Here is a 15,178-nt window from a genome sequence, read left to right on the forward strand (position 1 = left end):
CCTATAAAGAATTTCCTATCATTCCACACTTAAAGATAAAAACTCCAGCTATTACATCACTTTTTACTCCCTCTCTCCAAAGAGCACTTTGAGAGATATACAGGGTCTTTCGAGCAGTGAGAGAAATCCAGAACACCCAGGAGGAGGTGTGAAGAGCCAGGGCTCTAGAAGTCCAACCACTATAGGTTCAAATTCCCTCACCAGGTGCGCTGCCTTGCACAGGTGAATCCCTAAGTCTCCTCTTTTAAAACATGGTAACACAACATTGTAAATCAACGATACACCAATAAAATTTTTTTTAAAAAATAAAATATAATGAGAGTGAGCTCACTTTGGATTTTGTCCTGAGGACTGAAGGAAATTACCTGGCAAGCACACCCAGCACAGTGCCTGGCACAGAGTAAGTACTCAACAAGCCTTTCTCTTATCCACAAAACACGTATATTTACACATAAAAACAACAAAGAATCAGGTAAGGACAAAGATGTAAAAGTCTACAAAATGGGGAACTGGGGTAAGTGGTAGTGACTGCTAATGAATACAGGGTTTCTTGGAGTGTAAAGAAAATGTTCTAGAATTAATTGTGGTGATGGTTACACAACTCTGAATACACTAAAAAGCCATCAAGTTTTACACTTTAAACGGATGGATTGTATGTTATGTAAATTATAGCTCGAGAAGCTGCTATAAAAAATTGTATTTAAAAAAGTCAATGGAATATTTTAATTCATATTTTAATCCAGATGGGCCAACAGCTATTCTTTGCAACCCATGAGACTGTGTGAATTTTGTAATTAGAAAATAGTATCTTCAGTTCCGAGTCACTATAATATTAAGACTCAGATTTTTTTTACCAACTCCTTTACAGGGAAAAGATAAATAAGCACACAGGACAATACCACACACCCACAAATCTTGTAAGACAACTTCTTAAATCTTTTACTATATATACCTTAGTCCTAAGAAAAGTTTAGTTTAAAATGTTTTACATTCTGTATTCACATACAGGACTATATTTAGCTACAATATCAACCAACCAAAAGGGGAAACAAAATGCCTTTAATACAGTGAGTTTGAAACTTACCACTTCATTACTTAACACCTAATGTCACCACCAAAATACATATACAAATAACACAAAAGAACAAATGTTTGATCCAAAAACATTAAGCTGAATCCTACCTGATAGCAGGTTATCTTTCACAATAACAAGAGATGAAGTGACTGTCTGCGTTATGGCTTTTCAGCAACGCACAATCACTCATCATATCCAGATTTTGGCCACATTACCTCATCAGAAAAGCATAAAACAGGTCCAAGAAAGCATAAAGCAAAACTCAGGAAAATGGCCCAGACAATGCTTCCCTCCTCCCTTCCTTACTCTCTCCTTCAGTCAACACATCTTTATTGAGTGTCTACTATGTGAAGACCTCGCCTCCATTTTTACCTTCTGTATTTTTCTATGAAGCTAGTAACATTAGTTTCAGTACTCTTTAAAAAAAAACTGTGATATGAGCTTTGTAGTTGTTTATAATATACATCATCAAACCAATTTTAGTTTGTTAAAAAAATTTTCACCATTGTACACAGAATAATCAGAGGTAATTAAGCTGGCATATGGTCCAGCAAACATATGGATCTGGTTTTCTATTTGGGTTGCCTTTTGCAGGTGAAAATGAGTAACACTTGCACACTGTGGAAGGGGCATCCTTTGAGCTGCTCTACCGCCAATGGTGATGAATTTCAAGAAACAATCCATACTTTTATCAGCGACCACCACTGCAAGATGGCCCGGGAAGGTGACGGGGGAGCAAGCATGCCCAGCACGATACACAGAGCGGAAGTAACTAGTAGTTCTTTCAGCCCTTCAAAACCTCTGTGGAGTTTATGCTGAGGATCAAGGCTGGACCCTTTTTCTCATTAGCACAGTGATTAAACAACTATGCTCACCTGCCAAACTCACATCCTAGGGGCTGGTTTATGTCCACGGAGCACAGTACTGATACAGAGCCTGCCCATCAGCCATCTTAAAGTTCCCCATCACTGCACGGTTGTAATCATCACTGGGACGGCAGGTAATGAAATGCAGAAGTGAAAGTGGGCATCTTACTCCCCTTGTGAGCCAAAGCTGAACTTATAAGATCACAGGGAACTATCTCAACAAACAGTAGCGTTTCAATCATTAAAGTACTGCACCAACTCCATGCTCAGTCACTAAAAATACAAAGTAAGCTTGGATTCATACTTAATCTCTTGAATCAAGATTTAAAAAGAATGTTCTCTTTTCAAAAAGATTGGTAAGTAAGTACTGCAGAATAGGAATAACAATACCAAAAATTAGATCGGTCGTCAATTATGTCGGATCATTTGCTTTTTAATGAATTAGCTTGAAACCCCTTCTACTGCACAGTTAAACACTATCCTCTGTATGACTTTGGAGACGCAGAAAAAGCAGAAGAATTTAAGAACAGCTCTGATGGTTTAAAAGAGAATCACTTACTTCTCTAATCCAAACACGAATTCTCAAGATCACTTTTCTTTCCTCAGAAAACACACAGAACATCAGGTGAAGGACCTGACATAAACAAGCATTCTTCCTCTCACACTAGGTGTTTTCTCGTAAGTCATCATTTGTACTCCCATCAACCCCTCTGAAAACTCTCAATGTTTTCTGAATACAATCTTTTATTTGCTACTTTTATCAACTTTCCTTAATACTCTGGGTTTCGGAACTATTTCAAAAATAACTCAGCAGACCACACAGAGATGAAGTCACAGTGTCTGGCTCACTGGAGAAACAAACTAAGGTCCACCCCACCGTACTAATAAATTAGGACGAGCGGTACACCAATTAGTTGTGCATTAAGCCCCACAAAACCTATGTGGAGTTCATGTTCAGGATCAAAGCTGGACCCTCCTTCTCATTAGCACAGTCATTAAACAGCTATGCTCACCTGTCACACCACAGCAGCTGGACAGACATTATCTACCCTGTAAGGTAAACATGGCAGGTGTCTCTGTCCATGTCATACCTGAGAAAATGAGACAATAATACATGTGACTTCCTTAAAGGGAAAAAGTTGAGCAGCTTGCAAAGGGCCAGGACATCCCCTCTTTCCCCTGAGACAATGGTTCTCATCCTTGTTTGCACATTAGAAGCCCCTGGGGACATATGAAAAAACACCAATGGCAGGTCACCAAACCAGACCAAGTTGCCAGCCCAGACCATAGAGATACCTGGGAATGGTGCCTGGGCATCAGCATGGTTTAAAAGCCCTCCAGGTGATTCACAGGCACAAAGTTGAGAACCACTTATCTCTAACCTACAGATGTTTAAAAGGACATCACTATCACTGGCAAATACCGATTTTCTTTCTCTCACTTCCTTTTCTTCAGTGGCTTTGCCTAAGGACAGAATGGCAGAGCTGTGGTAAACAACAATCATAACAATGAATAATGGACCCAACCAAAACAAGTATGTTCTCGGGGAGGGCAAAAAAAAAAGAACAGTAAGAAACAGGATTCAGTAAGAATCAAAAGGAAAACACATTCTCGAAAGCTAAAAAGCCAAGTTCAACACATAGGTATTTACATACATTGCCGTAGACACCATGTTTTCTTTCTGTTTTTCCCTTCCCAAAAGAGCAAATTTTCAAACAAATAGTAACTATACACTGGCATGTGTGTCCCAAATGTCAGGAATGAAATGCTAAGGAAATTCCTTCTAACATCTGTGAGTAATTTTGTACGATACGTCATTGCTCCTATGCATTCACCTCAAAGAAGAAAGATCAGAGTAGAATAACTATACATCCAAATGCAGTAATCGTTTTTCTCTACTACTAAGCATGATCTGAAACCCACTAATTATTTCCAGAGGGAACTTCTCTCCTAACACGTTATTCCCAAGTATAGTTTGGTTCTTAGGCAACCAGGACTTCATGGACTTGTGGCAGTAATACAAGCGGGAAAGTCTGTGATTAAAAAGAACACTCCTCAAATGAGGAATTCCAAGCATAAGAAACAATTAGGGGGGGCTCCCCTGGTGGCGCAGTGGTTAAGAATCCGCCTGCCAATGCAGGGGACACGGGTTCGAGCCCTGGTCCCGGAAGATCCCACATGCCGTGTAGCAGCTGGGCCCGTGAGCCACAATTGCTGAGCCTGCGCGTCTGGAGCCTGTGCTCCGCAACGAGAGAGGCCGCGATAGTGAGAGGCCCGCGCACTGCGATGAAGAGTGGCCCCCGCTCACCACAACTAGAGAAAGCCCTCGCACAGAAACGAAGAACCAACGCAGCCATAAATAAATAAATAAATAAAATTTAAAAGAGATAAGCAAAACATTCTCTCTATAAATTTGATCTTTAAAAAAAAAAAAAAAAAAAGAAAAAAGAAACAATTAGGTACCTAGTGGGGATTTCATATTCCAGTTTTGCTGTTCCTACCACCTTCCAACGAAATCACAAGTACACTCAATATTCCCCCAAAGACTGCAGATAGGAGCTTTTAAGACTTCTAGGAGCTTAAGACACACACACACACACACACACACAAACTTCACATATGCGTGAATGCACATAAATTGAGTCTGTGAAAAACACTACCAGTTACACAATATCTTCAAAATGAAAATACCAAGGAAGAGATTTTATTCAACTCAATCTATAGGACGTTAGTCAAAGGCAACTGACAGTTTTACAAACGCTCTTTGTTAGGGAAAACTTATACTAGAAACAGCCACAGCTTACTTTCCCTTCGCTTCCCCCCAAATCCATCTTTTTTTTTAGCTCTGCCAAATAAGTGGCTCCAAATGTGTTTGTTCTGTTTCTCTCTTTGTTTTTCCCGAAAGGGAAAAATTAATGGTCAAGTGGGTTTAATTTTTAAATCGGTACAAGAGCTCTAAACACACTGTACCGAAAAAAAAATGCAAACGGAATGCTCTTGAAAATGGTTACACATTAAACACACATATAATGACCCAGGCCTCTCCTAAGGCGAGTTCTCAAATTCTATGGAGGTCAGAAGTTTAGTTTATTCAGCAAGAATAACTCTATTAACAGCCCCATCTCCTTCTTGTCACCACAGTAAATATCCACACACTCCAAATCCTAGAAAATGTGAGGCAATTCAAAGGAGGCTGGAGCTGCTGAGGGCTCCACCGCTGTGCCTAAACAGCTTCTAAAGCAACTGGTCTGCCCTATGAATGAAGGGAAGCCACCCACAGGGAAGCATGGATCACAGTGGATCAGAGCAGTTACATCAGACTTAGGAGACGGATTTTCAGAGAACAGGAAGAAAACGGGGAGGGCTTATGTACATCACTCCTAAATAATAATGATGATGAAAGCTCTTTAAGCACATGCCCAGAGTATCAGAATTCCTGATCAACTCACGTACTGCTACAGTTTCTTAAACACAGATTTCCCCCCCACCCCGCCAAATAATCCCATCTATTATTAGAGGCTTAGAGGCCAAGGTTAAAAGGCAAAACCCAGCAGACTCCTAAGCACAGTGAAAAATAACCCAAGCCTTAGAGCTGTTCCAGAACGACAAACTTTCTGGATTTTTAATTTTCAATTTAATTTTACAACATCTACCATGCAGGAAGGTCACACTGCGGGAAGCTGTCCTATCACATGCTGGAATAAATAAAATCATGACAAGCCTCATACAGATGGGCACCAAGTCATGTCTAGGAAAGGGGAGACAGTGCTTCACCCTAAGGAGTCAATTATCCAAGTTACAAGAAAATCTGATTTTCGAGTTGATGGGAATTAACCCTTACTCTCTCCAAATCTTTTTGTTCCTGAAAGTCAGCACCTCTACTAATTAACCTTATTAATGTCTTGATGCCTTTTCTATACTTTTCTCTCCAAGATGCCAGTCTCAAGCTCTTATCCACCACTTCTGCTCTAGGGAAAATCTAAGGGAAGATGCACTGTGCACAACCCACGGGCAATGAGGGAGAAGCCGTCTCCCCACATGGACCCCTTGCACTGAACAGGGTCTAAACAGGCAGGCAAGACGGGAGAGGTTTAATTCCCGCTCCTCTGACATCAATTCCTCCCAATGTGGTTGCATAGTTCTGTTTTAAATGGCTTTCCAGTTAAAAGTACAAAGAGGGAGGAGCCCCAAAACCCCCCAAATTTCTAAAACCAAGAGTAAATTTTAACTGTTGCTCAGTTCCATTTGAGCAAATAAGAGAGCTCCCCGTATCTACTGCTTTCATTCCCTTTCTCTGGTCGCTTCTTACATAATTCAATCTTGCTTTTTCCTTACTGATGCTATCCACAAAAATTTTTAATCTACTTATCAAATCCATCCTACAAGAGTATATTCAATGTAATATGTAGAATTCAAATATTTTCCCCTTAAGTTTTTTTTTCCTATCTTGAAACAGCTTGGGCTGTTTTCTGCCTTCTGACCGTTATGCTCACACCTGTCACCTGATTTTCAGTCTTCATTTTTATTCTCATTCCCTAGTTTGTCACTGTTCTTAACTATTTTCTCCCAACTATTTCTTTCCCAACAATTACCCCCAATATATTCTCCTTTCCCATCAACTCAGCCTCTTTAGCATATATTTTACTTCCTCTCCTTTGAGTTTCAGCCCTCAATTTTTCCCCTTGATATAGAGGAACCTAAACAATGATTTTGTGTCTCAGATTCTTCTTGTTACCCTTATCCTTGCTCTGAACTCCTCTCCCGAAAGACCATGATATTGACAACAGTCATCTCCTCATCCTTGACCAATCCAGCTCAGAGGAAAAAATGTTTCCCCTGTGTTTTTCATTTTCCTTTGGTCCCCTGGTGTACCCTGGGGCATGCTTCTTTCTTATGTGCTCTCCTCTACTCACTCCCCCGTGAGAGAGCAATGCAGCTCTCTCCTTGATATTCAGTTTGTAATTATCTGTTGGCCTCTGCCAAGGACACTGGCCATCTGAAACACGCTCTATTTGATGATCATATGAGATGTGAGATGTGGCCAACCATGGTCTGGATCCACTGTCAGTACGACATACACCTGATGTGTATTTCCAATAGCAATGAGACATTCACCCTGATCCATTTCTCTTGCACCTTGGGTTCTCTTGTGACTAATGAATAGCACTTGCCAGAGGGCTTGCTGGGTTAAGGGGCCGGGGAGGTGCTATGTTTCCAGCCACAGAAAAGAACTGACTGGCTCAAATGGGGCTTAAGCCTTTGACCTTGGCTTCATTAGCTCTCAGTACCAACCAGCCACAGTCACATGACAGCAATGGCCCTTGCTAAATGCAGGAACCCTGTGTCGATTCAGAAGGGAAATATAAGCCTCAACAACACCACGACACCCACACGGAGACAGATCTGTTAGCAAGCCAAGAAGGAAATGAACTTGAGATCTATGTCCCATTCTGATTTCCACGACACCTCCTAGCAGAAAGGGTAACCTTCACCCTGCTTCTCACAGTCCTAACAAGTTAGCGCTTAAAGCGGAAAACCACTTTGAGGGACACCAGATTGATCGTGAATGTAAAAGCAGCCATGAACAAAAAGAGAAACATAGCTCTTAGTTCAACAAAAATCGAGAGAGCATAGAAACCACTTTTCTGTCCTCTCTGAACACCACACAGCAAATTCCCCTTGCAGGTGGACACACATACATCATGAGGAAGAGGGCATGGGAAAAATAGATAAAAATAAATTGTATTTACCTTCTTCTGTTTCATGCCACACGATCCCTTCCAAATTCACACTGGTCCCGGGTTCACAGGGCCCAAGACACTCTGGCTCTGTCACTACTCCGACTTCACACGTATTGACACCCACGGAACGAGTCCGAACCAAAAGCTGTTCAACCGGTGCTGCAATATTGGATGAAGATGGGGAAAAGTAGGAGGGCAGAATCTGAGGCGTGAGACTGCTGGAAATCGGCGGCGGTGGTGCTGGCACTGTAAACAGGGGGTCAACCTGAAAGACAGACAAGCTTACTGCAGTGGTGCTGCATGCTCGGCGCTCTTTTCAATGCAATCTGTTTACATCACTTCCAGAACACATCACCATTCCAAATTCCATTTGCAATTATAATACGCTTTGAGTGTTTTAATGGTGCCAAAATACAAAGCAGAATAGAAATAAGCATTTTCGTTTTTCATGACACGCAAGGTAAACATTGGAGCTCTAGCCTCCTGTGCTATAGACAGGCCTTCAAGGTCCTTCTAAATTCACCAATTAACAACCTTTAGCCTCCAGAGACGTGAATGAAATATGCTTTGCCAAATGAAGACTATTTCCCACTTGTCGTGAAATCGTATCTTCAACACTACAGTATTTTCCAAAGGAGAAACTCTAATAAATACCCATACAGGCATCACCGGCCATTCAAGTACAGGAGATGGACTAAAATTGTTTTCAAAGTATTTTATAAACCATAATGAATTAAATCACTACTAAAATAGATTAACTACTCTGCCAAATATATAAAATACATAAATTTGATTACACACACTGAAACACAGAAACTGGATATTATTAGCATGTATTAAGCATCAACTTTTAACTAAGTGTTCTACTGCAAAGTTTGGCAGAATTCATATAAATGGAGAAATAAATATGTGTGCTCAACAGAATCTGAGTTTCTCCAATGCACAAATCCTTTAGTGGTTCAACAAAGATTCCTGATGAGTTGGACCAAGACTCAGCAGCCCTCCCTATGTCCGAAAAGAGAAATGACAGCCAAAACGAGATCTTGTGGTACAATAGCTCCTTTGCACCCCGATCCTGAGGAGAGCAAGCAAAGGAGTCCTCGACCACAAAAAGTTTAGGAGTCAGGCCATAATGAAACCAAAGACTATGCATGTACTAAGTAGGTAGACGGTCAACAGACTCATTCATTCCTTCCGCCCATTTTAACCATTGTTGTGACTGCTACGGAATAGCTTTGGCCCTGCTGACAGGTTATCAAATGTGAAAGAGCCAAACACGCAGCACGTCTGCACCAGGATTCCAGATCACCTATGTCCTCAGGCTGCACAGAGATACCACCTACACACAAGAGATGATACCGTATGTATTTTATCAGTTGGGCTAACAAATTAGATGTGTAAAAAGGACACAGAGAAGGTTGTTCTGGTAAAATGCCATCTTAGTCTGTTTATATATTCTCAGTTAACGTTTGTAAGAAATCAATGTTTGGCTACAGACATAATATTATAGAGTCTTTGTTCGTCAAAAAAAAAAAAAACAAAAACAAAACCACACACACAAAAAGAGTGTATTTCAAGAGAAGTCATATGAGGAAGTGTGCTCCTAGATAAACAGCTGAAGCAGTCATCTGTGTGGGCTTCTTGTTCATATGACTGTGGAACTATTTCTACAGTTTGCATTTCACTAAAACGATACAGCGACGTTCACATGCCTGAGTGATCCAAGATGCAATAGAACAGCCCTTCATCCAACTGCACGCTAAAGAAACTTAATTTCCTGCTCTCGAAGCTGCCATAAAACTCCTTTTGCTCCATGCTTTTTTATTGTTCTTCCTTCTTGATCACAGAGCCCAAGAAAGGAAAGCATTTAACAGCCCCAAACCCCAGATCTGGTGATTTATGCTTTCGTGTAAATGCAGCTTAACATGGATCAAAGTTCACACCGATAGTTCCTATTTTAAAACTGAGCTGACAAATGAAGAAAGGGGTTCTGAGGAAGAAAATTTAAGGAGGGCAGGGGGAGCCAATGCAACCCTGTAGTCTTTATTACAACTAAAAGATTGCGTGAGATTGAAATCACTTTCTAGAATTTAAAAAAGAAAAAAAAAAAAAAAAAGACCAAGGAAAATTATAAACCAGCTATACTGCACATTTTTTTGGCGCATGATTCCCAACAACCTCTTAATTTGTACAGTTAGTTGTAAACTGTAATTTGGTGCTACACATGTAAACTGAAAAGACAAAGTGGAGCAATATTCTCAAAATATCCTTTGTGTCCTTGATCGACAGCGTACGTTAATTCCAAGAGAACGAATATAGCTTCAGTTAGATAAACAAGAAAATGGAATAAAATAAAAGAGGGAAGGAGTCTCAGAGAGTACCAACTCTCTAATTTTGAATTTCAGGACACCCTGGGGCAACATGTACAACAGGAGTTATAGGTACAGGGTGTGCTGACACCAGGACTGTGGTTCCACCTCCCACATTAATTAAGCCTGTGACTTGGGAGAGTCATTTAACCTCACCAAGGCCCATGTTCCTCAACTGGAAAATGTATTCTTTGGCCTTCTAATAGTGATGACGAATCCTCTCACAACAGAATTTCTAGACCAAATCCCTATTTCAGTATAACTCTGCTTAGGAATATATTTGTATAGAGATACACACACACTCACATACTTATTTGGGATATTTATGTAATTTCAAAGATGAAGCTTCTAAAGAATCTAGAAGCTTGATGGGAGAGGCCATGGTATCCTGGGCCTACCGGCAAGTTAACTGTGCTTATTTCCATTAACACAATTCAAATGCAATGAAAACAGTTCAGTTGATGACATTTAAAGAAGGGACCTTGGAGCCCTGTGCATGCTTGTTTTAAAATGAAAAAACTAAGATTCAGAGGAGTTTGACTATAAATATGAACTTAACCATAAACAGCCCCCCAATGTGATAATAGTCTAAAACTCTTAAACTTGATAGGAAAACTCAATAGGCAATACAGTTTTAAAGGTTCAACTCTTTGACTTGCACAAGTGAATTTCTCTTAGTTTTTCCACTGTACTCCCTTCCTCCATGTAGCTCAAAACTCCCTTTCCCACAGGTACCGATCATCCTTATCAGTGAGAGTAGAAAAGGGAACTTCCCTCCCCTGAGATTTCAGGATTTGGAGTGGAGAACAAAGACCTCCCATGTGGTCTACTGGGGGTCCCTCTTCCCCAGAGCTCACCAACTGGAAAAGGGGTGGGGAATGATAGCTCCTCCCAGAGGCAGGTTTTATTTGGCAGGTATGCTACTTTTAAAAAACCTTTCCATTTGTTGACCAACACAAAAAATTAGGGAAAAGTCTGAATTTCCACTATCTCGTGACATAATAATTGGCTCACGTGCTACGCTGGGCCCACCTTCCTCGTGGCATCAACTGACAGGGCTGAGCTTCCCTTAGCCTGCAGTGACCTACCCAGGCACAAGCAGTGAGTTGGCGTTTCCAGCTTTTCCGAGACAACCACAGAATGTTGGCGGTAGAAGGTCATCTAACCCAACTTACTCCTTGTAGACAAAACCGTGGCCCATATCTGTTTGTGTGCAAGGGCAATTAAGCATCTCTAGGGGCAGGCCAGATGAGCATAAAAAAAGCAGCATCCTCCAAGCAGGACCTTCACAGGACGGGTTCAACATACACTAACACTAGAGACAAAAGAGGGGTGAAAGGGAAATAATTCAGAGTGTGGCCATTTCTTTCTACCAGCTAACACCCCCAGTGGGAGAAGTTCCCCTCAAAAAGGTTTTGGTTCTCTTGTGTATCTCATGGTGGCTAAATACACAGTCACATGACACCATATGTAGCGCAGGATTTTGAAAGATCTTCAACAGTTACTGTTGCCTTATACAAAAGGTCAACTCCACTGCACCCTGATTTCTCGGTCACTCACTGATCATACACTGAAACGTAATTTCTTCACCCAATGAGGCTCCTTAAGACAGAGAGTAGCAACAGTTCCCATGAGGGAGTCTGGGGAGGAAGCAACATACACTTGGACTTGGGTAGTGATAAACCTCGGGTTGTGCTGGATTCAAATCCTGACCCTGGTGGTACTTGCTTGCGTGGGACCCTGAGCCAATGACCTGGCTACTCTAAGGCCCAGTGTCTGGACCTAAGAAATGGGAATAAGAATAACAATAAGCTGCACAGGGTCGCGGTCAAGACGCAGTGAGATAATTCATGCCCAGTGAAAGCTCTGCATGGTGCTTAACTCAGTAAACAACGACTTTGAAAAAGAAAAAAGAAAGTCCCTGGTCTGATATTACAGTTCTCTAACCCTGCATCCACTCTTACAAAGCTCCTTTTTATATCCTACTATGTCTAACATAAATCTATAATCCTCTCCAAATGCATGGCTAAGTGCGGTTAAAGTGTGTTAAAAGTATAAGAAAAAGGGCTTAACCCTGAGAAGCTCAGCCTGAGGAAATACTGCTCCTTTCATACACTGGCATCTGGCAGCCGTCCACCAGCTTAATCCAACCCCCCTTTATAGCAGGCCCTGATGAGTCCTACACTTCTAGAAAATCTCCTTCTACTCGTCTCTAGCTGTACCTCTTTTTTTGTGCGCTGCTCCCCCCAAAGTCTCCTTTTATTCACCTCAACTCGATCACATGTCCACCCAATAAATAATTACTAACACACCTGCTGTGTGCCAGGCGCCGCTAGCAAAACAAGAGTGGGCAAGACTGTAGCAGTAATCAACATACAAATCCAGCAAAAGTACAAGTGTCGCTGTAGAACCTCATCCAAGGGGCTGTCCATGGTGGCCTGAGCGCAAAACACAGCATGTAGAAGACAGTGCGGGGCAGGGATCGGTCTCTGGAGTTGGAATCCATCTCAACCTTTAAGAACCCTTGGCAAGTTGCTTGATCTGTCTGGGACTCAGTGGCTTCATCTGTAAAATGTAAATAACACTTGGCTGCTAAGGTGACTACTACCTGAGATCATTCAAACAACATTAGCCCAGGGCCCAGTACGGAATAGCCCTCAATAAATAAAAGCTATTGCCATTGTCAATATGATTATTATTATTACAAATATACTTGAGACCTGAACTGAAAAGAAAACAATAGGTGGCATGGCCCTTTAAAGCCCAATGCTAGGATTTGCTACGTTCAAAGGCAACTCAAGAGAGGCAGTTATAAATACCTTTCTGGAGGGAAGTACCCTAAAATAGTAATCATCAGATATTCCATTTAAACACTGGTGGGGAATTATTAGTCAAATAATACCAATAAATGGAATAAAAGAGCAGGAGAGAGAACTGGCCGGTTTTAGCGATGGTTCCTTTGTCAAAGCTCTTTTCTGTTATCTTGACGGGACACTGATGTAACCTGCTAGAGCCCAAAAGAGGAAAGCAGGAAAGCAGCCATCTCCAGTGGGAAAAAAAAAAAAAAAAGAAAGACCCATAAGTCTAACAGCTGGTGGTGGCAGCCTGTCAAACTGAGGAAAGTTAATGTCAAGAACAGACGCGCGGCAGTCTCTCACTGTTATTTTTGCATGATTATTCCCAGGTGTTGGTGCACGCTGAGCAGTAGCCTGGCTATTTATCACTCGAGAGAGCCTAAGAGTATGGGAGTAGGGGAGCAGAGAGGAGAGGGGGAGGCCGGGAAGAAGAGGTTATTTACACAGATAGCGGCACTTAGGGTGTGCAATCAGAGGGCTGGGGGAAAAAAATCTGCAGAGAGATTCTGGCAATATTTTCTCTGTTCACCTTATTTCAAGAGCTTCCTGAGTGCCGATGAGCAAGGAAGGCTGCAAAGCTGGAGCGTGAGTGGCAGCAGCTTTGCATCACGTGAGCACGGACTGTGGCAGCCAGTGATGGGTTTCCAGGACCCACAAACTGAAAGCAAGTGAGGAGGGGTCGGCAGGGCAGGGCTGGGGGGGCTCCAGGCACTCCCGCTCCGCTCAGACCCAACAAAGGGACAGTCAGGTGGCTCTGCTGCGGGGAGGGCTAGCGCTGCCAGGCAGAGGGGAAGGAAGTTCACAGCCTGGAGATGGGCAAGCCTCAAGGAAAGATTCCCTCCCACACCCCGGGGGCGGGTCTGAACCCCCATTGGGGAGCCTGCCCAGGTTTCTTCCATCTGTTGCCACAAGTCTCCATGCTCATCTTGCTCTTAACCCCTCAATCCTGGGATTCTCAGGTCGCCAACAACCAGAGTGGGAGCGGTGTTTTATTATTTTGCTCAGAGTCAATATTTTTACCTTCTATGAGCGCGCCAGGGCACAATTACTTAATGCTCACATTTTCTCCATATCCTGGTATTTGGCTGTTTTATGAGATTGCCCACAGTCACCTCTTTAATTTAAAAAGCATTAGACAGAGACTGCACTTCGTGTAGGGGAAATCACAGCTCTTTAAAGGTGACCACTGGCGCAGTCTATCACTTTGCATTTTAACTACCCTTTCTGCCTGACATCACTGCTTCATGAGTAGAGCAAGGGAAGCTTAAAAAATGGTTTCCTTAAGCACCGATCTTTTCCCCAAAATGATTCGTCAAGGGTAAATTTCCATCCCTGTCGGACACAACTGCAACAATTGTATTTCTGTCATTCCTAAGTCTATCTTTCCTACATGTAGTGGAGACTTCCTTCTAGAACCGTGATCAGGGCAACGCATGCTCTAGAACTTGCTGCCACACAACAGGGGCAAACTCTTACTAAGGGCCGACTGTGCACCAGGCCCCCATATGTTTTCTATCTCCTCTGACACTCATTATGTCCCCATTTTATAGAAGCAGAAATTGAAGATCTGGAGGGTGGGCAACTTACCCAAAGAGCTGAAATGCAAGGCCAAACCTCTCTGATTTCAAAGTCCATGGGCTTTCTTGTAAAACCACTAATGACATCAGTAGCTACGGTTTAACACATATAACACAGGAGGGATTATACTGTGCATTCTCCCATTCAGTCCTCACAGGCTATGACTGAAAGTACTTTACAGATGAGGAATAAGAAACTTAAACTTAAAAGGTCACTTAGGGTCAGCGGCTGAGCCAGAATTTGAACCCACATTGGTCAAACGGCAAAAGAAACTCTTCTCAATGTAAAAGAGAACACAAGATGTTTGAAACCTACCTCCCCAGGTAATTTCTGACCCTTTTCTACACGTTAGGAGGCACGCATCTGATCACTTTTCCCAACACCCAGTTCAGAATGGTGCACCTCGTTGTGTCCAAGCAAATACTGCCATCCCTCCAGAAACCTCGACTAAAAACCTCACGGAAACCAAAGCTCAGGCTTTGTTTTGTTTTGCTTTTAAACATCTTTATTGGAGTATAATTGCTTTCCAATGGTGTGTTACTTTCTGCTGTATAATAAAATGCATCAGCTATACATATACATACATCCCCATAACCCCTCCCTCTTGCTTCTCCCTCCCACCCTCCCTATCCCACCCCTCTAGGTGGTCACAAAGCACCCAGCTGATCTCCCTGTGCTATGCGGCTGCTGCTTC

At 42.2% G+C, this 15,178-nt stretch overlaps 1 protein-coding gene across 3 annotated transcripts in view; it reads right to left on the reverse strand.

Annotated features, from left to right (window-relative positions):
- The window catches only part of ZNF608 (zinc finger protein 608), a 102,252-nt gene that overhangs the window by 51,493 nt on the left and 35,581 nt on the right, over nucleotides 1-15,178 (reverse strand). For all 3 annotated transcript variants that reach the window (XM_068535781.1, XM_068535782.1, XM_068535783.1), the window contains one exon: nucleotides 7,692-7,947. In XM_068535781.1, the coding sequence (XP_068391882.1) occupies nucleotides 7,692-7,947 (256 nt within the window). The remainder of the gene's footprint in view (nucleotides 1-7,691; nucleotides 7,948-15,178) is intronic.

Source organism: Eschrichtius robustus, chromosome 2, assembly GCF_028021215.1.
Source record: "Eschrichtius robustus isolate mEscRob2 chromosome 2, mEscRob2.pri, whole genome shotgun sequence".
In the NCBI taxonomy this organism is placed as follows: domain Eukaryota; kingdom Metazoa; phylum Chordata; class Mammalia; order Artiodactyla; family Eschrichtiidae; genus Eschrichtius; species Eschrichtius robustus.